Below are 27,787 nucleotides of genomic sequence, written 5' to 3'. Positions count from 1 at the left end.
AAGGATTAAGTTTCTGCTCTTTAACCTTTTAGGGGCAAAATGAACACAGCAAGCACACATCCTTGCATGTGCTTCTTCATGTAGGCAGTATGAACCAGAGTGGTCCCCTCTCCCTGTGAGGTCATAGCAACTTCCTACAGGAGATAGCACATGGCTGTGGGAGCATTAAATGGTAAGATGAAGGGCTGGCCCGGTGGCGCACTGCTACAATGCGCCACTTGGGAGTGTGGCGGCGCTCCCGCCGAGGGTTCGGATCCCACATACAGACCGGTTCCCGCTCACTGGCTGAGCGAGGTGCGGGCGCAGCACCAAGGGTTGTGATCCCGTTGCCGGTCCCGGTCCAGTGCGAGCGCGACACTGAGGGTCGTGATCCATTGCCGGACACGAAAAAAGACAAAAAGGAAAAAAAAAAAATGGTAAGATGAAGGTGTTTGTTAAGGTGTTTATTTAATCCAGGTGCTCTATAATGAAAAAGGAAAATAGAAGCTCTGTATTACCAAAACTTCAAGCAGATCTCATCTTTCATATGACAATGTTAATACAATTATGAGATCTCATGGGATTGGTTTAAAACAGTTCTAGTTTTTGTTTGACTTTGGTATAGGCTCACACATTTACTTGGTACAAATTAGCTCACAGTATTCAACAGGTTTAGATTCTAAATGGAGAATTTGTTCACAAGGGAACAAGAGGAAAAGTATTTTCCTATTAAGTGCTAACCCTGTAAAACATGTCATCTTTATCAAATGCAGAAAGTGCATGCAGGACGGCTTGCGTGCTTACGTCAGAAAGTGGCTTTGTTTCATGAGAGGCACCGAAGTGTTTGCCTCCCAAAGATGAAGGGCCAAATTACTTTCAATTCTGAGAGTAAATGAAGGGAATTTAGGTGATTTCAAATCACTGAAGCAATTCAATGGAAAACAAATGTCTCCAAGATTAGCTGTCATAATAGTTGTTATCATTAGTATATATTTTTACAAATCTTACATATGACTTGAGCCAAATTTGGAAGAAATAGTTATCACATGCACAGAGAATCAGTAAGATTCATAATTTAGAACTAGACACTTAGGTCTTCAAAGAGATCTCTGCCTTCTGGGAACTTAACATTTTAAATAAAAGTGGTTGAACCAAACAGAACAATCACGAGCACTAGCTCTAGGTGGTCTCAGTTTCTGGGAGCCAAAGTCTAATTCGCAACTCAATGAACATTCCAGTGGAGTTGGGACATATTTCCTTCTGCAAAACATAGAAATATGGTTGTGCTTGAACTCTGCTTAGGAGGGGGAAGAAGCAGTGCAACATTTTTTTTTTTTTTTCCCTTTTTTTGTCTTTTTTCGTGTCCGGCAACGGATCGCAACCCTCAGTGTCGCGCTCGTACCGGACCGGGACCGGCAACGGGATCGCAACCCTTGGTGTTGCTCCCGCACCTCGCTCAGCCAGTGAGCGGGACCCGGTCTGTACGTGGGATCCGAACCCTCGGCGGGAGCGCCACCGCACTGCCAAACGGCGCACTGTAGCAGTGCGCCACCGGGCCGGCCCGCAGTGCAACATTTTTCAAATGAAACTTCTAGCAGCTGATTCAGCTAGAATGTAATTTATGCTAATAAGTTCCTGGATTTCAAAATAACTTTTTTTCTTATGACACTAAAACCCTTTCATTTGAGTATATATTCCTAAGTCCAGAATGGGTAGGGAAATTCTCAGTCAAAAGCCAGGGATTCAACTGGCCTTGTCTAAAAGGAAAAAAGAAAAACAAAAAATTACATTCCAGAGGATTGGAGGAAGGGGAGAAAGTTCGGAGTATGTCTTTTAAACAATTTCCTCCAAAACAGTACTTGATTTCACACACTATTTAGTTCTGGAAAAGTTTGTTATAATTTTAATACGGTTGCATTATTTTACAACTTTAATGTGCCAGAGAGTTGATGGTGGAATGTAGCTGCTTTCATTTAACTGTGATAAAAGTGGGGAAAATATACCAGATTGAGCCAAGAAGCTCAATCTGGTCCCAGTTCTACCACTATCTAGCTGTGACATTAATCAAGTCACTTAATTAGTACAGGCCTCAGTTTCTTCACTTATTAAACTAGGTTAGTTGTGGCAGTTATACTAGATGATCCCTTACTAACCCTCTTGGTATTAAGTTCTCCTAAGCCAGTGCCTTTCAAATTTGCTTTTTAATGTTACCCACAATAAGAATTACATTTTATATTGTGACCCAGCACATACATTTATAGATTTATATGTGTATAACATACTATGTATGTGTATATGTTTTAAACACATAGGGGCATGTCTACACACATAAAAAATGAAACTGAAGGTCTCATGAAATATACTTACCCTTGTCACCTCAGATGCATTATATTTTTATTCTATTTCATTAATAAAAAGCAGGTCAATTCCCACCACATTGAAGTCATGACCCACAGTTTGACAATCTCTCTAAACAGGCACAATCCTGCACATTGAGGAACTGCCTCCAGGTGAATACAGGTGACCGAATAGGTTAATGGTTAAAGTTCTGATCATCAAAAGAAAAACTTAACTGTGTAGATGTTAGTCCACATATTGAATGGGTATGTTATAATTTTAGTGAAAAATTATGACATGCTAAATAAGAACAACCACTGAGTACAAGTATTCTCCATCAGTGAACTTACTTGTTTTAAGATCTGCTTAATTGAATCCTTGGTGTTTCATTCTTCTAAAAGCAAGCTTTTTTTGAAACTTCACTTCATCTGCTAGACTGGTTTTTAACTCTTCAATCAAAGGAACCCTCATTTTTTGATAAACAGATCATCTTCTATTCATAAAAAACCCCCTTTAAAGTTTCTGTAGCTTTTGCTAAAATAATTTAAAAGAGCCCCTTGGTTTTTTATATTTACTTTTAAAAGCACCATTAATAATATAACGATTGTGTAATGTTGTCTTTCCATTTCCAAAACCTATTTTAAGGGAAGACACTATAAGAAGATTCTAGTCCTTGAATCTTTTACCGTCTCCTCAAAATCCTCCGTGGACCCACTATTGCAGTTTGAATTCAAGTTTTGGCATGCCAGGGTTTCATAGGGAATTCTTGTGTCTTAGATGATACTCAAGAATCGAGGGTACCAGGTGATTCATTTAGGTTCCATAACACCATAATCTAGGGAAGAGAAAACTGTTTTTTTTGTTTTTTAATCACACACACTTTTGCATGTGAGCAATAACCACAGGTATTAAAGATATTTCCAATAGTTCAAACATTTAGCTCAGAGAAATCTCAAATATCTTGAACAGGTTACATTACAAAATAATCCCCTTTCAGATAACATGTCTAAATAGGAGATGATTATGGTTTGTTTGTTTTTTAAAAAAACACGACATAATCTCCATTTGGGTATTTCAAAAAGTTCATGGAAATATTCATTTTATCTTTCAATTCCATTTCTTCATGAACTATAAAAAATTCTAAATTAAATTTATGAAAGGGTTAAATCTTAGATTTGGCTTATTTCTACTTATCTTTTATTATACCTTAACAGCATTATCCTCCTCTAATGGCAACCATACAAAAAGACTTGAGACGACCTGTTGCTCTGTGAAGCTGGACCACTGGGATAGGAGTATGGCCCAATTAATTGCTTTTGTGTACTTGACTTATCAACTTATCAACCTTATCAACTCAACTTTTGTAATATCATCACAATATCTGTGTTACTGAAAATTAAGCTGCACCCATAACAATTTGGATCTGCAGAAAAGAGCCAAAGAACTCCACTTACAGGTCAATAACTGTTGGCTTCACATTTCCAGTTTTGAAACCTCTACCTGTCCTTCCCACCATCACTGCCTTTTCTTCATTTTTCCAATCTGACCTGAGCTAATCTTTCCAATACATACAATTTCCATCAAATGTGTTACACTGTTGAAGAGCAATCAGAATTTTTTTTCCTGAAAAAACCCTTTTCAATGTATATTCCTGTAAGTTTACTTTCCTATATCTAGGTAAGCACCCTGTACTATTCCTGGGGCTTTTTATAAATACCATCCATGCTGATCCAAATCAAACAGACCTTTAGAGGATACTGACAATGACATCTTCATTGAATATGATCACTTCTAAAGCTTTAGCTCCTTGTTTGCTGCATAATGCTGTGCCAAGATCTTGGCCTTTAGATGTTCCCAGAATCCCTGGAAACATGACTTATTTGTTGGTGGGTATAGCTTTAGAATGGTTTTACATCCGCAACAAAATCTGAGGATGCACAAAGCAGTGTGAGTCTCTTACTGGGCTGGAATTATTTTTCTTAGTTAGAAGAACCGAATTTTAAGTAATAACCTATGTTGGTGCATTTATGAAATACACCAGAAGTAAAACAGATTAAAATAATTTGCTATAGCAGGATTCCTTTTCTTTCAACCTTAGGTATTAAAATTTTTCTTCTGAATATTAAAGTCATTAGCATTTTTAAATTCTAAGGAATACTGAGGAACTCACAATGTTTAACTTTTAAAATATAAATTTAAAAAGCTATTTTTCTTTTTTCATATCCTAGCCCGATGACTTAAAGATATCAGCAGAGTATCATAAAAATAACCCTAACACTCAAAATGAGCTTTATTTAATATCACAAAGGCTAAACATCACAGTTCTTTTTTTTTTTTTTTGTCTTTTTGTCTTTTTTTCCGTGTCTGGCAACGGATCGCAACCCTCAGTGTTGCCCCCGTGCCGGACCGGGGACCGGCAACGGGATTGCAACCCTCGGTGTTGGCCCCGCGCCTCGCTCAGCCAGTGAGCGGGAACCGGTCTGTATGTGGGATCCGAACCCTCGGGCGGGAGCCCCGCCGCGCTTCCCAAGCGGCGCACTATCCAGTGCGCCACCGGGGCGGCCCTAAACATCACAGTTCTTTTTTTTTTTTTTTGTCTTTTTGTCTTTTTTTCCGTGTCTGGCAACGGATCGCAACCCTCAGTGTTGCCCCCGTGCCGGACCGGGGACCGGCAACGGGATTGCAACCCTCGGTGTTGGCCCCGCGCCTCGCTCAGCCAGTGAGCGGGAACCGGTCTGTATGTGGGATCCGAACCCTCGGGCGGGAGCACCGCCGCGCTTCCCAAGCGGCGCACTATCCAGTGCGCCACCGGGGCGGCCCTAAACATCACAGTTCTATCATCAGAAAATACTAAGAGTATGAGAAGAAATAACTTTTCACAATTTCCCTTCAAAGCTTTTAAAATAGTACACTAGTATTTGATTCCCTTCTATTTTGGCTACATTTTCAGTAACAGAACAAAAGCATTTAAAAATAAATATGGGTCCTTTAAAAAAACAAAGGAAAACGAAAAGTCAAAACCAAGAACCAAGCATTCTCGCATCAGTGGGAACAGGGAGGGAGAGGGGCTGAGCAGAGTTGGTTTGTTAGATAGCATGGAAGCCACAATTCCTTCCCCACTTGCCCTCCAGCATATGCCAGCCTTGGTGCCAGGGTGGCAGGGCACTGCAGCATGTGGAGAGGCAGACAGTTTTGCTGGCTTCCACTTGTTCCTCAGGCTGAAGTCCAAGCAGAAGTTGGACTTGCAGGGTTCCTGTCACCCTGCCAATCCATGGCACTCTTGGGACACTGCTAGGAGAGCCAAATCCTGCATGAGAAGTCACCTCCTCCACATTCTCTTCAATGTTAGGGGGTTAGACTAAAGGAAACCCCTTTTATCAGATTTTTTGGTGTTTGTGCACTAGCCAAAGTAAGAGAAAAAAAGAAGGCAATTTAACCTCATGAGATAGAAAGGAAAGGTTTCTTCAAAGTAGTTGACCAGGGAATAAAGCCCAGCATCCCTAAATCTCAGCTCAGTGTACTATTTATTCATTTATCAGTAGGTTTTAGAAATTTAAATAATTATGATCCTATCTACTTCGGGCCATCAGATCATTACTTTCTCAGAGAGAATGGCCCAATGCCATTGGTGCACAAATCCACAAAAATCTATGTGCTACTTGATGATGATTAATACACAAAGAATATACGGAGCTCCATAGTATAGACACAAATTTAAAAAGCAGATATTCTCAAAAGAGGCCTTCATTTGCCATTCTAAGGCTATTAATGAGAAATCTTACTTTTAATAGGTTTCCTCAATCAGCACCTGTGTATGTAGATACTCAGATGGATACTCATATATATATGTATAGATGTTCAGGAAAAAAACATGATCATCTCATATATGCATGAAATCTCTTCTAGGAACCAGTAAAGACAATGAATTTGTAAGGAACATTTAAATTGTATTGTACTTTTTAAAAGAAAAGTGAAAATCATAATCTTACATAATTTCCTTCAAATGGATAAACTTAGACAACTTATCAATGCTTCCTTAAATTTTTACACCACACTGAACTCCAACAGGTTTTTGTTTTAAGGTAAACCAGGTTTTTGGTTCTTCCCTGTGGAGAAGTTACTTTCAAGTCAGTAAAAGTTCTTGGCCCATGATTAAAAGTCTTTGCCAATTAGTACTCAACAACTTCAATTCATTTTTTTCTAGTTCAAGATGAGTAGGAGCCTAATAAGGCTGTGATAAAAGGGCAAAAGGCACTGAGAGCCAAAAGCGGATTAATGAGCTCCTCCATTTATTTGTCTTCCTAACAGCTGAACTGTTACAACTATTGACACTCTTCAAAAGGTTCCGCTCTGAACCCTGTCCAGGCACTGCAGGCTCCAATGGACATCTTCAAATCCAGAGAATGGAGGGGCAAGAGCTTCCCCTGTGTGATGCCAAAACCAACAAAGCCCCATGGATCAGGTAATGAAACTTCAGCTTTTCCCCCTTTGAGATTTATTTACTGGCAGCTGACAAGGGGCAAATTCAGCTCGAATTGTGCAGTCAAGGCCCTGTCAAGCTTTTAGAGGCACCCTTGTCTTGAAGCACCTTCATGACTGGCATTTCGCTCAAAAGCCCTCGGCACTGGTCCTTAACAGCTTATGACATCACAAAGGACACTCCAGACAGATGCCTACATGGCATCCTGCAGCATTTTAAAAGAGAATTAGTGGTTTTAATTATGGTCGTAGTATGAAAGGAAACCATGCAAGCTCCACAGGAGACCTTTGATCAGACCCTTTTGCTAGTACAATGCCACGGAACTGTGACTATTCCTGGTAAGGGGCCTTTTCTTGCTGAATGACTCACCAGTGATCTTTGAATGCAGACAAGCTTCTAGCCCTCCCTCTTCATTAGTGAGCATTTCTATACAGGGGCCTATACAGTGCTTGGAGTCTAGGAGCTATACAATCGGGGGAAAAAGAATCCCTACAGATTCTAGCCTCTACTTAGGAAGTGCTGAAGGACTCTGAGTGACTTTATTCATTAAAACAGGTTGCTATTAATTAGCTGTCATAATAAAATAAAGAACTATTATTTGCATTTCTTACTATGTTCTCTTTAGTAATATGTATAAAAGATGCTTGTAACAGAAATGAATTTATTGAACCACTTCCCCATCTACCCAATCCCCGCCTTTTTCTTTCCTTTTTTCTGCATTTTGGCAGCAGGAGCCTACTAATTATTGGGCCTAGATCTATGAATCCAAATAGAAGTAAAACAAATATAAAATTAAGTAAGCAAATACAAAATCCTTTTTACTTGCCAATCAGTTTCTGCAACTGAAATAAGCAACATCAAATTAACTTTTCTTTTTAGTGATTTTGGAGAACTATACAAGACAATAAAACCCAAACTTTTAAAAGTATCACTCGGTGTTTAGCTTGAGTGTGAGATTATGTAACAACTATAGTTACTTTTTAAAAAATGTATTCTAACTTGGAGCATAATAAGATTTATTCTTTTAAAAACTATTTCACTTTTGGAAAAAAGAAAATGCCTTTGTTATTAACATTTTAAGAATTTAACCTTTAAAATTCTGTCAGCCAGTTAGTTCAGTTGGTTAGAATATGGTGTTATAACACCAAAGCCAAGAGTTTGAATCCCCATATCACCAACCAGCCACCAGAAAACAAAAAACAAAAAAAAAAACTTTAAAATTTATCTCAGTAAGCATGGTCCTTAAAAGCTTCATGGTTGATACATTAGGTATATGAAAATAAAGTCCGTTCTCTTCTAGAATCTAATAAGCACAGTCCATTTGGTGAAAGACTGTGGAAGTAGGACTTTATGAAAACTTCTCACTGAAATGCTAATTTGTTAAAATGAGATAAACAGAATTTTGCATAAATAGCACATCTCAGTCACTAAACACCCCATTAAACAGTACTGCTGTACCATGTTACTTATAGCTGGAAGGTGACTTAGTTTCCAGTTTTTTATACAGTTTCTTAGAGGAAAAACTTTTGGACTTCAGAATTTTGGAAGCTGAATGACAAGCAAGTTTTTCACATTTTGCTGTCTCAGACATTTTTCATATTTCTCAGACTTTGTAGTTCTTTTCTTAGGTGCTTTAGAGCAACCAAAATATCAGTCAGCTGTGGATCATTCCGTGCTTTCTGAGTGTAGAGACGAAAATGTCTGATGGTTTCGGATAACAGGACTTCAGGGTTTGCATCTCTTTCCCGAAGACGCAGCATTCGCTCACAGGCGATGGCATAGTTCTTGTGCCAATTCACTGGGTGTTCCTTTTGTAAATAGACTATCTCCTTATAGAGCTGGAAAACAGCAAAAACATTGGTATTTCAGTGTTGTCCCTTGACTTTTTTTCATAAAGAGAAAACACAGAGGAATTAATAACACGAGAAAAAAAAAATCCAAGCAGCCTACAGCAAAAATCTAATCGTTGTTAGGCCATGCAGAAAATGCAAGGATGTTACTGTAATTATTACAGTGGCAGGAGGCAAAACTGCTTCTGAGGTTTTTGGATGTAGCAGAGGTAACCTAAGACACATTGTGTCAGGACAAAATGCTCTTCCTCCAGAAAGATGTTCTGGGAAAGGGATTTAGTTCTAATTCATGGAAAGCCATTTACTCAAAAGGCAGAAAGGTTGAAACTCTAAATTTAGCTATTGGAGAAAAAAAATAGTTTTCTTTAGAAGACTGCATGGAAAAAGAACTTGAAGGAATTTAAATTTTGTTTCACATTATTTACATAAATTTCTCTCTACAAACAGTAATAACAACAAAACAATCCAAAAAAATCCATCATCTAGTAGGCTGGGTATAATAGACTTTAAGAGACATCCTTAAAGTGATATATTTAAAAATCTTCACAGTATACTATAATTTACAATTTTGATAGTTAAAACTTTGCCCACAGGAATTCAGAATTTTGTTTTTCAACATTAGAGATAGGATTAATTGGATAGAGTTAAAATGTTTGATACTGAGTTTTCCAGAGGAAACATGTCAAAATTTAGCAAATAAACAAAAAAGCGGACACAAATCTGCAAAATGGAATATTATATTTGCTTATGTGGGAATTTTACAGCCTTCCTGGGGATTGTAAATTTTGAGTGGATTCCTAAGAGTTTGCCGGTAGACTCTCTGAGAGCACAGAACAAGCACTAATGCTTTCTCCAGGGACAAGTGCTTTTTGAATTAGAACTGTATTCATGACATAGTTTCTTTGAAAGGGACCCAATTATATTATCTGTTACCCCTTCTCCTTACTCCAGAGCAGACAAATGCCCATCTATTTTAAAAAGTATCCTCTTGAACAATCCATGTTTGATACATCTTTGGATACTTAGCAACACTCAGTTTTCAAGCTGCCTTTTAAAGTGACCTTCCCCTTAGTTCTCTTCATCTTACAAAATAGGAAAGTGTCATCATGCACTTTCATATACATCAAAGCTGTCAAGTCGGCCTCCTCCCCTTTTATTCTCATGGTAAAATATTCTAAGTTTCTCTACCTTTCCTTACCACCTTTTTTTCTCTACTGGCTGCTTCTCTTCCTGGGCTCCCTCTGATGAGGGGTGCATGTAAAGTGTGCAGCAAGCTGCCCAACACAAAATGCGTGCTCAGGATGCTGACTGTTCAAAATCCTACTAAGGTTTTGGAGTTTAAATCAGACGCCAGCACTACAAGGAGCACTTCCCCAACTGCTTGAGAGAATGAGAGGCTCACTCATGACCTGCCTGCTGTAGTCCTCAGGCATCTGAACAACCACACTCCTTCTTCTAGAACCCTTTGTTACTGATGTATCATCAACTTATTTTGGATGACCTATTAAGCTGTATCCTAAGAAGCCCATTATTTCTTATTATGTGGAATTACATTTCCTCTTCTATGGGTGTGTTATAGTGACATTAGTCTTGGCAGACTATTCTATTAATTTGGGACATCTTCAATGTATTCAATTTATTCCTAAGGAGTTGGATATTTTCTGTCCCCCCACTACACCTGAACTTACTATTCTGTATAAGCTATTGAGTGGGATAATATAAATAATAACAAAAACATCCTTTACACCTAACAAGAATATTCTTGAAAAACTAGTACTGGCGGTGGATTTGTGTTGATCCATCAAGTAATTGACCTCATGTGTCTTGCACACACTGTCACACATCTGAAGACATATGTGAAAGAAATACTGATAGTCTGCATTCACTGAAAGGAATAAAGCTTGCTGGCCTAAAGAGATAATAAATTCACAAATCAGCTTCAGTAGTGGCCTAACAACTGACCACAGAAGAGGTCACTGATAAGAATATGAAATACTAGTGAGTCTGATTTCTCCCAACTAAATACTGCTTGTTTTCACAGAATACAGAATATTACAGATGAACAGGATATGATATGACCAGTATATGAGAGAGAATCTTTAAAAGTTTAAAGCCCATATTCCTTTTTTTTTTTTCTTTTAAGAAAAAAAATCAAGACCTGGAAAAGTTAACTGACTCACAGTCGACAATTTTGGCAGAGTGGGCCTAAACCCGACCGCCAGACGTTTTAGACCGCCCTTGCTTTAGTGGGGCGTGTAGGAGGGCTCTGCTTTTGCCCCTGCAGTTTCCTCCTTATGGACTGCCCTCCCCTCCCTCTCTTGTGTCCTGCCCCACCATCTGTCTGCCTAGCTTCTTCTGATCTTTCAAGGTGACACTCGGTGATACCTCCTCCCTCACCACTTACCCCCAGCTCACTCATGTCCAGCTCTCTCTGTTCCTGTATCACCTCTGCATGCTTCTCATAGCATTTACAAGACCAAACTGTGAGTGAGGACTGGATCTTCTGTCTCCCTCTCTAGCCTGCAACCCTGTTGATAGCAGAGACAAGGCTTGGTTGTTCCCAACACAATAATTTAGCAGTGCTCAATAAATGCTCTGTGAGTGAATAAATAAATAAACAACAAACCAATGACTAAAATTTAGGAGTAGAATTAGTCATACTGACTGGACACCATGCTATTTTGACTTACTACCATGCCCTGGCTGAGTGGAGCAGAATACCTCAGTTGCTCATACAATAGGTCCTAGGCTCTGTTTTTGTTGGTCCTTGCCAGGATATTTGTTTCCTATAGCGCAGGCTACAAGACCTTCTCTGCAGGTGTCTGAAGAGTCCAGTGCTATCATTCACTGAAGAGCAGAGACTTGTTAAAATAGTGCTAGAGCAAGCCTCTCATCTGTGTTCCCATTTTCCATCAGAGGACCCATTTGTGCATAAGCCTTAGTGTGGCTATGTTTTCTGAAGGCTCATTTGGCCCCTGGGGCCAACAGCTGGAAGACAGAGCTTCTCTCTATGACCCTTTATCTTCACTCGTGAAATCTCAACCAGCCATGGCCCTAACATGTCAACTATAACCAGGGACATGACTTTTGCATAGAGAGTAATCTATCAGAAATTTTTTATTAAGCCACTATATTAGTTTTTTAGCTGCTGCAAAAAACTACCCCAAACATAGTGGCTTAAAACGAGATAAATTTATTATCTTTCACTTCTGGAGATGAGAATAATCAGCAGGATTGTGTTGTATAATCAGCAGGATTGTGTTCCTTCCGGAGGCTCTACAGGAGAATCTGCTTCCTTACCCTTTCCAAATTCCAGAGGCTGCCTGCACTACTTAACTCGTGGCCCCTTCCTCCATCTTCGAGCACTGCAGTGCAGCATATTCTAGTTTCTCTCTCCCCCGACCTCTGCTTCTGCATCACATCTCTTTCTCTGACTCTGAGCCTCCTGCCTCCCTCTTATACAGACCTTGTGATTACATTGGGCCCACCTGGATAATCCAGGATAATTTCCCATCGCAAGACCCTTAATCACACCTGCAAAGTCCCCTTTCTCATAAAAGGTAACATATTCATAGGTTCTGGAAATTAGGACATAGACATCTTGGGGTAGAGGGGAGGCAGAGCCTATTCTGTTTACCACATCCATTTACTTTAGGCATTGTGACACAATTAAGTATTTATCCCTATATGCTGCTTTATAATGCTCAAACGAAGCTGGAAACAAAAGAATAAAAACTAATGTGAAACACCCTCTCTCCATCCCAAACACCACCACCCTCCCACCAAATCTATCTCTCTGTTTTATAAAAAGTGTAACATACGTTATATGCATGAGTGTAGAGTTGAGCTTTCACATTTGAAGGCATATTAGCAGTTTCTGCCAAGTTAAAGATGAAGAACGGAGTTTTCATCCTGGGGGTGGGGTGGAAACCTTCATTAAAATCTCATTGTTAATTTCACATTTGGGGCTAAATCTTCTGGACTTTTCCATTGATAAGGAATGTACAAAACTCTTTATTATATTGTTTTAAGTTCTCTCATATTCATGGAAGTTTACTCTGAACCAACACCAACTTCTCCTTCCCGCTACCGCCCACCAAGACATTGCATTCACACTGATTATCAAATCTCTTAGAAAAAAAGCTTATGTTCATTATCACTGTTATACATCGTTCGTCCTCCAGATGTACATTATTGTTATGCAACAGCAGCCAGGAAGGGGAGACTTGCTGGTCTTGCCAGCACTTTCCTGAAAGCACCCATCGTGGTGGCTCAGGACATGTGTTACCAGTTCTTCCAAGGTGGCTGCACTATTTGACCATGTGAACTCATCCAGTTTGTATTCAGCATACCAGTTAAATCAATACCCGCCTGAATAATGACCTGCTTTCTTCTTTCATGTGATTTCTTCCCAGGTTTCCCACATTCAATCACAGTGAAGAATTGTGCAAACATACGCTATATCTTTGATCAGTTCTTCAACGCAAGTTATTTGTTCCTATAACTAGACTGGTAAGTTGAAATATGACATTTTCTGAGTTTTTCAAAAGCACTATTGTATAAACTACAGTACATCTATTTTTGTAATCATTATTTTGGAGCTGTGTTCTTGACAATTCTTTAAAAACCTCTTTAAGCTTACATAACGCCTTTTTACCATAACTCAGTTTTCAGCGCACAGACCCTGGCACAGACTAGACATCAATACATTTTTGCTGAAGGAAGCACTCCATCTGTATAAGGTACTCCTGTGTGTATTACTTAGGACTTCTACATTAATATTTAGGCCAAGGTTTGCCAGCATCAGCTATTTTGATTATTTTAAAATAATGACAGTAACCAAGAGAAGCAGTAGTATTACTCTGAAACCTTTCATACAGGACAGTATGACCTCTCTTTCTGCACAGGGAAGTACGGGATCTATCACATTAATATTCGAATCTCTTTTAACATGTCTGTCTGTTCCATTAGACTGTGGGCTCCGTGAGGATAGGAACTGTGTTGTATTCACATGTGTAGCTTCAGTGCCTAGTACAGTGCCTGGCGTCTGGTAAGTATTAAACAAGTGCTTAAATAATTAATTGGCACTTTAAAAATGGAGGCAGGGTTGTAATCATCAACTTCTACTCAATCGATTACATTCATTTTGGTTTAGTTGAGGCAGGAAAGCATAGGAGTTAAGTGTTCCATTGTCAGACAGATGTGAACTTTATACTCCATCACTAGTAACTATGTGGCTGTGGACAAGTAACCTCTCTATATCCAATTTGTTCTTTTATAAAATGGGGACAATAATAACTCCTTCATAGGTTATTGTGGGGATAAAATGAGATTATTCATGTATAATGATTAGTATAATGCCTCAAACTAATTTCTCATTGTGTTATTTTTATTATCACCATTCACCCTATTCCCAAAATGTGAACAATGCCATAGGCTACTTCTCTGCCATAGTAAAAACACAAAATGTAGATTATTCACCTTGCTTGCCACATCTCTTCATTGGCCACAGATTCCCAAGAAGATGGATCAAACCTGTAGTTACAAGAAAACAGTAATATCTTTCCATCAGCTACATTTATTGCTATGGACATTCAATGCCTGTTTTATAATCTTACAAAGCCATTAAGATAGGCTGGATCTTAAAATACTGACAGTGACCAAACTAATAAACTTATTCTAAAAAAGTTCAATTTTAAGGAATTTTGGGTTCTGGTGAATGTGTTCTTAATCTGCATAATGAGCCCCAGTGCCTCCTAGGAGCAAACATAAGGATTAATAGGAGGAGGCTGGAGGCATTTGGGGAGTCAGCTGTTCCTAAGAACTGCTGGATGGCAGTGGGGCAGAAGTGAGGCGTAGGCCACTCCATGATCACAGCTCAAAGAGCCATGAAGCAAGGAGATACACCCAAAGAGAGGGGACTCCTGGCTTTGGTAAATCGTTGCGGAAGCTGCTCAAAGAACGATGGACAAACTCTTTGCTGATTTTTCTTTTTCTTAATTCAAATTTCTCTTATTATATATCTATTTTGACAGAATAGACATAATGAGTGATGTTATGTACATGTACTGGTCATGAGCTGTCTCAACAATGTTATTTTCTAACTTTTCCTTACAATGGTCACAGAGTGCTTTGATTTTGGCCTAATTATCCATCTCTGGCTGTTATATAACAATGTGGTCTCTTCACTCATATTGACTCAAAAAACCTGTACAGCATTTTTTCATATGATCTTGCCTGTATTTCTTGAATTATAAACAATAGGGGGCTGGCTGGTTAGCTCGCTTGGTTCGAGCATGGTACTGATAACACCAAGGTCAAGGGTTGGGATCCCTGTACTGGCCAGCTGCCAAAAAAAAGAAGTTAAGCAGTAGGTTTTACATTCTTCAGATGGTGACTCATTTTCCATATGGGACACAGTAAATTCTGTGTAGAAATGCTTAAAAGAGGACTAATAATGCCCATCCCCCAAAATAACCAGGTTGATGCCAGACAATATGAAAAAAAACAGTAACTCAAATACCAGTTTTCCCTACAGAGAAGTTATATGTCATTCTTGAAGAAAGAAAAATATCACTAGTTCATGCATGTGGAAACTATCATGGACAACAGAGTGCCTTCTAAAGCTCGGCTGCAATTAATGACTTTCTTCCACTTTTAGGGTAATGAGATATGGGATGGTGGACAACATAACATTAAAAGACCTGGAAGCAGAAGATGCCATGCATCTGACTATTGTGGTACCCACTGGATAGTTTCCCCAAAGCTCATGTTGAAGTCTGATCCCCAGTGTGGCAGTGTTGGAAACTATTTGAGTCATGGAGGGCAAATCCCTCATGAATAGAGTAATGCCCTCCCTGTGGGGGGGATGGGGCAGGGAAGGGGGTAGTGAGTTTTTGCCGTTAGTTCCCTTGAGAGCTGGTTGTTAAAAGGAGCCTGGCACCTCCCCCCACCTCTCTCTCTGGCTTCCCTTACCATGTGATCTTGTACCTGCCAGATGCCTGATACTCTCCACCATGAGTAGAAGCCTGAGGCCAGCACCAGATGCAGCTGTCCCAGAATCATGAGCCTAATAAACCGTTTTTTATATAAATTACCCAGTCTCAGGTATTCTGTTATTAGCAACACAAAAACGGACTAACATGCCATTCAACCACAGCCTCCATTTCCCCTGTCACCCCACTGTTCTGTAAACAGGAGCACAAGAAAGACATTTTCTCTTTCTGTATGTTTTATGATACTTTGTGGGCAGCAAATAACAGTATTAACAATTTAAAAAAATCAAGCATCTCAAAATGTACTACTCTTTTTAGGCACATAAAACTGCCATCTTCTACTGAAAAATACAACTGCTATTCATACCTTCCATATTCTTCAGTCCAGTTATAGATATTTCTTGTAAGTTTAATCCATTCCTCAGGATTAAATACAATCTCTGAAGGAACTAATTTGTCACAAGACCCCCATGGCCAAAGTGAATAGTTCTTCTTCCAGGTTGAGTCACCTTCATGAATTCCTATGCAAACAAATGTTTCTTTTCTATTGAAAACAGAAAAATATATGATCTATTTTTAACTTAAAGTTCTAAATATTAAATAAGTACAACTCATGAAAGATCATTTTTGGCTCCTTAAACCTTGGTTATCAATAAACCATTTTCGAACATTTTGGTTTATTTAAATCTTTCCCAAATAGACTGTTTAAAATTTATCTTAGTGTAAAAAAGCTGTTTTTAGAACTTGGGGGAAAGCAAACAGACAAATGAAAAAATCTGCCCATCCATAATTATGAGAAATCATTTGGAGACAAGCACTGTTATAAGGAAAACTGTTGTGGTATTGCCTCACATGTAAACATATGTTTTCTTTGATACTTCTTTTTATTTTACAGGTAGACATATAAATCCTGTGTCCCTACTTGCAAGTAGTCTTTCCGTCCACAAATTCCCATTACACTTTATTTTTTATTTCTTGTCATTATTGTATTGCACTTATTATTTGCATTTTTAAATTTCTCTGAGTAGCCCAGAAGCCTCCTGAGGATAGGCTTTCTATCCCTGAATTAACTCTGAATCCCACACAGCACGATAATTCACATACAACACATATTTGCTGCATAAAATTTTTAGATTAGAATAACTATTAGGAGCTTCAAATTCTGTAAAAAATTAGTAATAGAAATAGCTTAAACAAGCTTGATTCAGAAAAAATGATAATTGAATAATTGTTTGTTCTATTCCAATTTGTGGTTTATGCCTTAATATGCCTAAGTAGGAAAAATAAGGAGCAAATTGGGGGAAGTTACTTGAAAGTAAAAAACTTCATGAACTTTGAAACAACTTCTGGCTTAGGTTTTAGATTTTTTCCCACCACTTACTACTTCAATGATTTTGGGAAAAGTCCTTAACTACCTTTGTCTAGTCTCCTTATTTGTGAAACAGGTATAAGCTATTTAAAATTAGATGAGATATCTGATATAAAGTACAGTCTTAAAACATAACAGAGCTCTGGCTCTGGGGAAGATGGAGTGAGCACGTCTACCCTGTCTCTCCCACTGCCCACAACTATAACTCCTGGATGGGATGACGGGGCAGCTATCTGAGGACTCCGGAAAGTAAATGTTAGAAAGAAGTTGGGGGAAGAGAGAAGAATTCAAAGTTCCACCAAATCAGCGGTGAGTTTACCATTCTTCCCCTTCCAGTATTGCCTGGCCTGGACTCAAAGGAAGCTCAGAACTCAGAAGTATGTACCAAATAAGGACAAAAAGAGCTCTAAGAGAAGCCCTTTTTCTCTAACCCAAGGAGTGGAAAAGGAAACTCCTAAGGTTTGGAGAGAGTGGAGGAAATCCCCTGAATCTCTCTCCCTTCACTCCTTCCCCAGGCGCCAGGCAATACTGTCACAGCAGCACAGTGATGGCAGTAGCAGCTGCGCAGGTGCCCAAAACTCTGAGGAAGAGGAATCCTCCTAACCAGAGGAGATGTGGTTCTAAGAGCATGGGGCAAGTCCCCATTGCTTTCTGTCTCTCTCTGCCCTCCTGAAGCTTGGCTCCAGATGCAGACACATTCAAATGAAGTACATGGCAGAAAAGAGAAGTTAAAATCCCAGATTTCTGGCCAGAGAACCAGGAAGGACAGTCCCAGGGATCTGAAAAGCACTGGGGTGACCACAGAAAGGAAACAGATCAAGAGAGTAATCCCATAAAGTTGTGTATGAACTCCTGGCTTATCCCTGAGCTTAAAGCATACACAAATCTGACCCTAAACAGGGTTTGTGAAACTAACCACAGGGTAGACCACCCGCAGGTCCCAGACTGGGTACTACATAGGACACATGGGACTTGATCCACACAGCACTGCAAATCCTTTGAAAACAGAACTGGCAATTGAACTACAGTTCCCAGAACACAGGCCAGAACTTGTAGCCTGAGATTAACCTGGCCAATGGTCTGCTAAACAAACAAAAATCAACATTCTCCTTAGAATTTAAATAAGACCTAAATATTCAAAATGTCCAGGATACAATCTAAAATTAATCAGCATATGAAGATTGAGAAAAATCTCAACTCACAAGGGAAAAGACAATCAATAGATGTCAATTCCAAGATGACACAGATGCTGGAATTGTCAAAGACTTTTAAACAGCTATTACACATAACCATGTACCAAGAATTAAGGGCAAATACTCTTGAATAAAAAGATAGATAATTGCAACAAAGAAATAAAAGATGTAAAGAGAAACCAAATGGAAATTACAGACCTAAAAAATACAATGATTGAAATTAAAAACTCACTAGATGGGCTTAATATAAATTTGGAGAGAGAGTATGTCAGGGAACTTGAAGATAGGCCAAGAAAAATTATACAATTTAAATAAAAAGAGAAAAAGATTGAAAAAAATATACGATGTCTCAGGCACCTGTGGGACAGTACAAAAAGGTCTAAATTTGTGTCACTGGAGTCTCAGAAGGAGGAGAGAAAGAATGTAAAACATGAAAAAATATATATATATTTTTTCCTTTTTGTCTTTTTTCGTGTCTGGCAACGGATCGCAACCCTCAGTGTCGCACCTGGACCGGACCGGGACCGGCATCGGGATCGCAACCCTCGGTGCTGCGCCCACACCTCGCTCAGCCAGTGAGCGGGAACCGGTCTGTATGTGGGATCCGAACCCTCGGCGGGAGCGCCACCGCGCTCCCAAGCGGCGCACTGTAGCAGTGCGCCACCAGGCCAGCCTGAAAAAATATTTTTTAAAAAATGTCTGGAAAGTTCACAAATTTTGTGAAAGACATAATTTTACATATTCGGGAAACTCAGTGAACCCCAAACAGGATAAAATCAAATAAATCCATGCCCAGAAACATCATAGCCATACTGCTGAAAACTAAAGACAAATAAAATGTTTGAAATCAGCCAGAGAAAAACAACACATTTCACCTAAGGGAACAATGACTTGAATGACTGTGGGTTTCTCATCAGAAACGATGCAGGTCAAAAGGATATAAAATAACATTTTTAAAGAGCCAAGGGGGGAAAAAAATTATCAAGCCAGAATCCTATATCCACAAATATCCTTCAAAAATGAAGGTGAAATAAAGACATTTTCAGACAAAGAAAACTAAGAGAATTCACTGCTAACAGTCCTACTCTAAAAAAATGCTTACGGAATATCCTCAGAAGCAAAAGAAATAATACAAAAGGGAAACTTGGAATAGCAGAATTGAAGGAAGAACAACAGATCTGGTAAATATCTGGATAAATACTGTAGACTATTTCTTTTCTCTTAAACTCTTTAATGTATGTATGACAACTGAATACAAAAATTATCACATATCTGATATATATGACAACAATCAGAAGTGTGGATATTAAAGGAACTTATATTGCAGTAAGGTTTCTATATTCCACTTAAAGTAGTAAAATATTAATCCTAGACTGTAAAAATTTATGTATGTATACTATAATCTGAAGAGCAACCAGTTAAAAAACAAACTTCACCAAGAGATACAGTAAAAATCTCAATAAAAAATTTAAAATAGAATACTAAAAAAAAAAAAATCAAATAATCCAAAAGAAGGCAAGAAAGGGGAAACAAAATGAAAAACAGCAAACAAATAGAAAGCAAATAATAAAATGGTATACATACATCTAAGCATATCAATATTTACATTAAATGCAAATGGTCTAAATATACCAATTAAAAGACAGGTATTTGGGATAATAAAACAAGACCCAAATACATGCTGTCTATGAGACACCTATTTTAAATATAATATAGATTGTTTAAAGGCAAAACGATGAAAAAAAGATATACCAGGAAAATACTAATCAAATTAAAACCAATCAAAAACCCCAGAAGGATTTTATTTATTTATTTATTTATTTATTTATTTATTTATTTATTTTTTAGGTCTCAGGAGTAGTCTGGGCATTGGATTTTCTTTTTTCTTTTTCTTGTTTTTCAATCCCAGGAGGATTTTTTGTAGATATAGAAATAGGTACAAATGCAATTCAGTGAAAAGAGGATAATCTTTTCAACAAATGGTGTGGGACAATTTGACATCTATATGCAAAAATAAGACAAAACCAAAACCCAAACTATACAATTCTTAGAAGAAACCATGAGAGAATCTTTGTGACCTGGCATTAGGCAGAGTTGTAGATATGACTCCAAAAATATGATCCATAAAAGAAAAAACTGGATTTCACTGAGATAAAAACTTTTGCTCTGCAAAAGATACATGTTAGAGAATAAAAAGGCAAGCTACAAACAGGGAGAAAATATTTACAAATCATCTATTTGACAAAGGATTTGTATCTAGATTATATAAAAAAATCTTTCAAAACTCAACAGTAAGAAAACAAGCAACTCAATTCCAATCCGAGGTAGAAAAACATATTCACACACAATCCTATACATGAATTTTTATAGCAGCTCTATTTATAAGTGCCCCAAACTGGATACAACCCAAGTGTCCTTCAACAGGTGAATGAAAAATCCATACAATGGAATACCACTCAACAACAAAAAGAATCAACTACTGATGCATACAACAACTTGGCTGGATCTTGAAGGCATTATGCTGAATGAAATATGACAATATCAAAAGGTTACATACTTTATGATTCCATTTCTATGACATTCTGGAAAAGGTAAAACTACAGCAATGAAGAATAGATCCATGGTTGCCAGAGTTAGGGCTGAGGGGACAGTGTGACTACATAGGAGCAGCACAAGGGAGTTTTGGGGGTCATGAACTGTTCTGTGTCCTGATTGTTGTGGTGGTTACACAAATGTATACATGTGTTAAAATTCATAGAATTGTATACCAGTTTTAAGAAAAAGTAAATTTTACAGCATATTAAAAATAAAATAATAGGTGCTCAATAAATATTAGCTTCCTTTCTTTCAAAAGTACCCATTTAGAGAGCTTTCATGTGATAACGGTCCAATACTTTGGGCAGGAAAAAAATCTCTATTAGTGCTTTTAAATTACTTATGACCTCTGACTTAGAAATTTCACTTCTGAGAATCTGTATTAATAATTTTTTTTTTCTTTTTACGGCTCGTCAATACAGGGATCTGAACCCTTGATCTTGGTGTTATAACACCAACTCTAACCAGCTGAGCAAACTGGCCAGCCCCATATCCTAATAATTTAAAATTCTACCCTTTCCACAAAAAAACTACATATACAAAGGCATTTATTGTCACTCATAATTTAATCATAGTTAAAAATTAGGTACCATATATTTTTTTTTCCTTTTTGTCTTTTTTCGTGACCGGCAACGGATAGCAACCCTCAGTGTTGCGCCCGTACCGGACCGGGACCGGCAACGGGATCGCAACCCTCGGTGTTGCGCCCACACCTCGCTCAGCCAGTGAGCAGCTGGTCTGTATGTGGGATCCGAACCCTCGGCGGGAGCGCCGCCGCGCTCCCAAGCGGCGCACTGTAGCAGTGCGCCACCGGGCCAGCCCCAAAATTAGGTACCATATTAAACACATACTACTAGTTCTATTTACCTACTATTATTAAATTATGTACACATATCTACTAAAACTATTTACAAAGAGTTTGTAAAAACATAAGAAAGTGGTTTTATAATATTGAACAAAAAAACCCTCAGGATTCTATTTTACATTATGCTTTCATTTGTGAAGTATGCATTTCTGATATATGCGGGTACTTTAAAAAGTTTGTGGTTAAAATACAATTGAAACATAATATGAACTTTTTGAAGTACTCTCCTACTTGTTGTTTCTGACTGACAGGACCCTATTTTTTTCTAGTTTTTAAAAAATAATTTCTTATTCTGTAATAAACACATATTACTTTTTAAATTAAAAACTTTAATTTAAAAACTGACACTAATAATCAATATTTACCCTGAGACCCTTATTAGTCAAAAATACTAGCAAAACTTTATAGGCCAGAGTATTCATCACCATGTTATATTACGACAGCAAAAGTCTAGAAATGACAAAAATTTCCCAAAAATAGAATATCTGTTGAATTAATGTACATTTTATGAGAATACTATGTAGCCAAAAAATGATGGCAGTAAAGACATTTTATTGGTTACATGGAGAAATGCTCATGATGTGATGTTAGGTGAAAAAAATTGGACAGAAAATGAGATATTATCCCAACTACGTAAAATACAGTATGTGTATGTGTGTGTATAAATAAATGACTTAAAAGTTAATGTAATCTAGGGCCGGCCCAGTGGCGCACCGCTACAGTGCGCCGCTTGGGAGTGCGGTGGCGCTCCCGCCGAGGGTTCGGATCCCACATACAGACCGGTTCCCGCTCACTGGCTGAGCGAGGTGCGGGCGCAGCACCGAGGTTTGCGATCCCGTTGCCGGTCCCGGTCCGGTACGGGCGCGACACTGAGGGTTGCGATCCGTTGCCGGACACGAAAAAAGACAAAAAGGAAAAAAAAAAAATTAATGTAATCTAAAAGTTTATCAAAATGTTAACAGTGGTTGTCCTCGAAGGACGGATGAAACTGATTATACTTTTCTGTATTGTTCAGAGTTTCCCCAAGGAGCATATGGTATTTCCATAATATTTTTTTCTGAACATTTTAGACACCCAATATTTCTTAAAGAAATGCTGAATGAATGACCCCAGGCAGAATTAATGGCTTGTTCATCCCAGAACACTTGGCTTATATTGCCTGTGAAATCATCCATTCAGTAAACACATACAGAGCATTTACTGTCTGACACTTTATAAGCATTGCTATATAGAACCTATCATATCATGGCTAGTTGTATTCACATTTATGTATATATAAAACTAGACTGTGTAGTCTACTAGAATTTGGAAGTGAGTCTCATCCATCTTTTCATTGCTAGGGCCTAATACAAGCTATATAACACAGTAGACATTCAGTAAATGTGGGGTTAAATTAAAAAAAAAAATCACAAATTGGGCCGGCCCGGTGGCGCACTGGATAGTGCGCCGCTTGGGAAGCGCGGCAGCGCTCCCGTCCGAGGGTTCGGATCCCACGTACTGACCGGCTCCCGCTCACTGGCTGAGCGAGGCGCGGGAGCAACGCCGAGGCTTGCGATCCCGTCGCCGGTCCCCGGTCCGGTACGGGGGCAACACTGAGGGTTGCGATCCGTTGCCGGACACGGAAAAAAGACAAAAGACAAAAAAAAAAAAAAAAATCACAAAAATGCCAATTTAGAGATGTTAATGGTTCTTATTTTATTCCAGAATTGAATAATTAAATATTACTCTCACAGTAAATTTATACCCATTACCTTTATAGTAGTCTATGAACCACCGTAAACTTTAGGCTCTGAACACCAAAAATACATTATTATGATTTTAGCAAGGGATAATTTAACTTTGAAATTTACGTAGACTTTCTGAAGTTCTTTTTATTAGAAAAAAGAAACCATGAAATGAGTTTTTCTTCTTCAAGCGCTGGACAATCCCAAGCATTTCATGGACAGGAGAAATGCTCAACACTATACCATTGAAGGAGTTATTTATTCTTGACCTTAACTACAAATGATTTTATGTTCTCAAGTACAGAATTCACAATTCTCATATTTTGTCTTAGCATAAACTGTAGTTGTTTTTCTTATTTATAAAAATGTCTCGTCCTTTACAAAAAAATCCTTAAGTTATTTTTATACAGTGATTATTCCTGAAAATATCTTCTTTACACTTAAAAGGAGGCCATGGTGTTGATCAGGGAGAAACTATAATTGCTTGCGATCCACCTGCAATGATTTCAAGTAGGCAGGCACATCTCCATTTTCTCTGAATTGTGCTAAGATCTTATTTGCTATTCTTGCTAATCTGTCTTTATTTTTCCTTTATCCAGAACAATAACATTTATTTCTGCCTGGCCTCATTTATGCACAGATATTCAATTTAATTACAAAGATAATCTCACTGGTAGCAGGGAAAGAGGTGTAGAAAATTAGTCTTTTGGATGAGGCACTGCTGCTACAAAAACAATTTTAGAAAAGCTTAAGATTTTAGAAAAGCTATTAAATGAAAAGAATGCTTACTGTTTATTTATTTCAAGAAAATGATAAAGATTAAATGTGACCACTCCACTAGGTAATATTACTTCCACAGGATTCCACCGGTTCCCAGGAAAGTTGACACCTGGCAAATGCTTTGCCATCTTGCGTAAATACCACTCATAAGTCATCATCTGCCAGAAAAATCATATATGATGTCATACTTCTAATATATTTCTTTAAAAGAATCAAGTTTATCAAGTACAATGAAAAAGTTCTAAAATGTGAATGTACTCATTAAATACATACATAATTGAAGACTACATATGAACACAACTGAGGTATGTGGCACTTGACTATACTTTTAATGACTTAAACCTTGGATTTTATGTCTTAAGACATGACTATCAACAGCAGCATTAATACCCAGTTTCATTTTACCTCCATGCATTTGACTGATCGAGCCCCATTCTTACACTCAGAGGATGTACACTCAACTTTCAGAACCAGAGTAAGTATCTCTTCCCTACGAGGCCCTCCCCAGTCTCCACAGCCAGAATGACATGCTGCTATAGCACTTCGTACCCACCTCTATTATAGCTCTAGGCCTATTCCTCACTAGACTGTGAGCTCCTAGAGGGAAGGGACTGTATCTTTTCATCTTTGTGCCTCTGCACCTAGCACATGCCTGGCATAGAACAGTTCTCAAATTACGTTTGCTGAAGCTGAATTTTTTTTGATGGTCAGAGTAGACAACCGAGACAAAATATAGAAATGTATCATTACTCCATTTTTTCATTCATTTTTTAAAAAACAAGTATTGCTCTCCTATAATGAATAAGATATAATCCCTGTCTTTGAGAAGCTCAATCATAATATAGGCCTCAAAGCTAAAAACTCTGGCTAAAGTTATCTGAATTTACTAGTAGCCCCTAATTAATTACATATCCTTACATGTTCTTTTGATTTAAATAATTATTAGAAAAAAACATTTTTCTTAATTCTATACTCAATGTATATTTAATTCTATATTTTCATATGTACAGGTTCCCTCTTTTTAAAGAAAAGACTCCTATTTACTCTTTCAAAGTTTGTTACTAAAGTTTGCATGTCATCATTTGAGCAACAGTGCTTATGTTTTACTTACCTTATATAAGTCATCTAACTAGCAAATGACAAATGAATTTTAATCTAAGTGTATGTACATTTGTAAATACTCAAAAAATACTTATTGAATTAGATTTTATTACCCAATAGTTTTAGTTCTTGGGGGACATTGGTTAAATACTCACTGTGTGCTATAATCTTAATGTTCCTCATTTAATTTTCATAACCTTACTATGACAGAATAATTGTATCAGATACTATTCATTGCCCACTCAACAGCTAATCCATTCTTCTTTTTCACTAATCCTAATTTTGATCAGGTAGCTCGGGGCAGCAATGTGCTCAGGTCGAGTCACTTGCCTTTGCTAGTGAGCAGTTTAAGAGTGAGCATGTGAGCCAGTATTGGTCAGTGGGGCCTGAGTAGAGGTCTGCTGGGGGATTCTAGGGCATGTATTACTCCTAAGAAATAGAGAAAGAGAGGGAGGGATGCCCTAGAAGAAGCACCTTACTTTGTTTTAGGACATGATGTTTGGAACTGGGCATTCATCTTGTGACTATAAAGAAAAAGTCAAGAGAATTGCACAAAAACTGCCCCAGAACATTGAACATCATTGAACTGCTTGTATTATCAATCCTAAAATTTCCTATTTCCAGACTATTTGTCATGTGGGATAAAAACTCAACAGTTCAAGCTACTCTTAGTCAGAAATTCTGTTTCTTGCATTCAAAAGCATCGTAACTTATATGACGGTGATCTCCATTTTATGAATGAGGAAACAGAGTTGTGAGAGGAAAAATCATTAGCATCATGTCACACATACAGGAAGTGACAGAACAAGGACTTGAACTTAGGTCAAATTCACTTTGAAATCCATGCTTTTCAACTATAGTAGCTGACATCCTAAACAGTATTTAAAATCATAGTGTGGAAACATGTTATTAACAAACAACCTAGCTTTTGTCAAAAACTAGACTGAAGATCAAATTAATCAATCTGTGTACATGATATAAATGCAAGCTGCTTATAAAAATATGTGTAATTTGCAAATTTCTATATATTTGCAAATTTGTTTATTCAGTTTTCTCCCAAAATTTATTATTCATTAATTCAACAAAATTTAAGTATTGTGCCTAATAATTTGCTTAGTTGAATTAATCAAACTATTCTTTCAAGAATAAGAATTTTTGTTTTCCTGATGATTGCTCTAAAAACACGAGAGATGATTTCTTCATTTTTAAGTATTTACAGTTTCAATAACAAATCATAATTTAAACATAGTTCTTTAATTCCAGAAAATTGCTTCAGTAGCCCTCAAAATTTTCACAAGTCCTCTCCTAACATATTTTTGACAGAGGATCAACAAAGTGTATACAATAATTCTGGCAGAATCGTGGTTAATAATTTGTTTTGAGTGACATGTTTACTTACTCATGGTATGATTTATTTTATATTCAACTTAATTTATTTTAATCCCTGGACTAGTGGGCAGTGTTAATTTAAATGGTTAAGGTGGTTGAATGTAAGAAAACAATTTAAAAATAAATTTACAATACAATAAGCATTTTCATGGTTTGTCATGTGAACTAGAGACCTAGAATATTATCTGAATCTGACATGAAACACATTAATTCTTAAAACATTCAGTTTAAATGAGAAAGAAGCAATTTAATAAACAAAATAATGTGATATCTATTAATAAACAAAAGAATATGATATATATTCTACCAAAGAGTGATCATAAAAACTGTACCTGTTCATTGTTTTAAAAAAAAGTAGTTTTTTTCAAAAACATATGTTTAAATGACTGCTATATTCTAAGTATATTTTTCAGATACTTACTTCCTGATCCACTAATGAAATATCTGGCCTCAACCCCTCACAGTAATGCATGTAACGGAGAGAATTTCCTGGCAAATCTCCTCTGAGTAAGATAATTGCATCATGAGGCATAGAGGCTAGAAGGTTCTTTGCAAACTTATCAATCACATAGTTGGTCCTTTGGTCACAAATGCTAAATAAAGGGATCAAAAAAATTAAAATAGCAACACTTTGTTACAGTTTTAATAAGACTGGGCTTATTTTCTATGCCATTCCTTTCCCACCATACAATCAATATTTAGTGCTTCAAAGTATTCTAATTTATACCCTCTAAGAGAAACCATATATTTGAAATTTTTTTTATCATCCAATAAAGGAGGAGCTAATTATGTAATTAAAAAAATCAGTCTACTGCTTTACTTCTGGAATTTCCAATCATTTCCATAAAGAGGGAATCAAGAATAAGTCTTTTTATTCCCTCAAAGCAATTCGACTTTATTTTTAAAAAGTAAGGTTTCTGATTCCACTTGGAATTTAAGGTAATTTCATGTTAATTCCATTTACTCAAAGGAACTTTCAGAAATGCAAAAGGAAATCTGCCAAAAGTGTGATATAAATTTGTATGTCATTTGTATGACTCTCTTGCATACAGAGGTTGATCCTTTCTACCACTTCCCTGAACCACTGGCTTCTTGGAGGCTGAGAAATCAGTAGGGAATGAAACCAATGA

General features: G+C 37.5%; 1 protein-coding gene and 1 long non-coding RNA gene across 3 annotated transcripts in view; one reads left to right on the top strand and one right to left on the bottom strand.

Annotated features, from left to right (window-relative positions):
• Positions 1-2,167: 2,167 nt before the first annotated feature.
• On the top strand, positions 2,168-6,673 carry LOC103604621. Its single transcript, XR_551731.1, has 2 exons — positions 2,168-4,631; positions 5,142-6,673. It is a non-coding gene; the product is annotated as an uncharacterized LOC103604621 (long non-coding RNA).
• Positions 6,674-7,316: 643 nt separating this feature from the next.
• TMEM260 (transmembrane protein 260) overlaps positions 7,317-27,787 on the bottom strand; it is a 64,423-nt gene continuing 43,952 nt past the window's right edge. The window contains exons 11-16 of one of the 2 annotated variants that reach the window (XM_008589207.1): positions 27,079-27,250; positions 24,177-24,325; positions 16,009-16,185; positions 14,128-14,181; positions 12,468-12,558; positions 7,317-8,634 (exon numbers count right to left, since the gene is read on the bottom strand). In XM_008589207.1, coding sequence (XP_008587429.1) covers positions 8,380-8,634; positions 12,468-12,558; positions 14,128-14,181; positions 16,009-16,185; positions 24,177-24,325; positions 27,079-27,250 — 898 coding nt within the window. In that variant the 3' untranslated portion in view covers positions 7,317-8,379. The remainder of the gene's footprint in view (positions 8,635-12,467; positions 12,559-14,127; positions 14,182-16,008; positions 16,186-24,176; positions 24,326-27,078; positions 27,251-27,787) is intronic. The other variant, XM_008589214.1, reaches the window with a different exon arrangement.

This window comes from Galeopterus variegatus, unplaced genomic scaffold (assembly GCF_000696425.1).
Source record: "Galeopterus variegatus unplaced genomic scaffold, G_variegatus-3.0.2 Scaffold135, whole genome shotgun sequence".
NCBI classification, from domain to species: domain Eukaryota; kingdom Metazoa; phylum Chordata; class Mammalia; order Dermoptera; family Cynocephalidae; genus Galeopterus; species Galeopterus variegatus.
The sequence above is the reverse complement of the archived record's forward strand: the minus strand, read 5'-3'. Positions and strand labels throughout refer to the sequence as shown.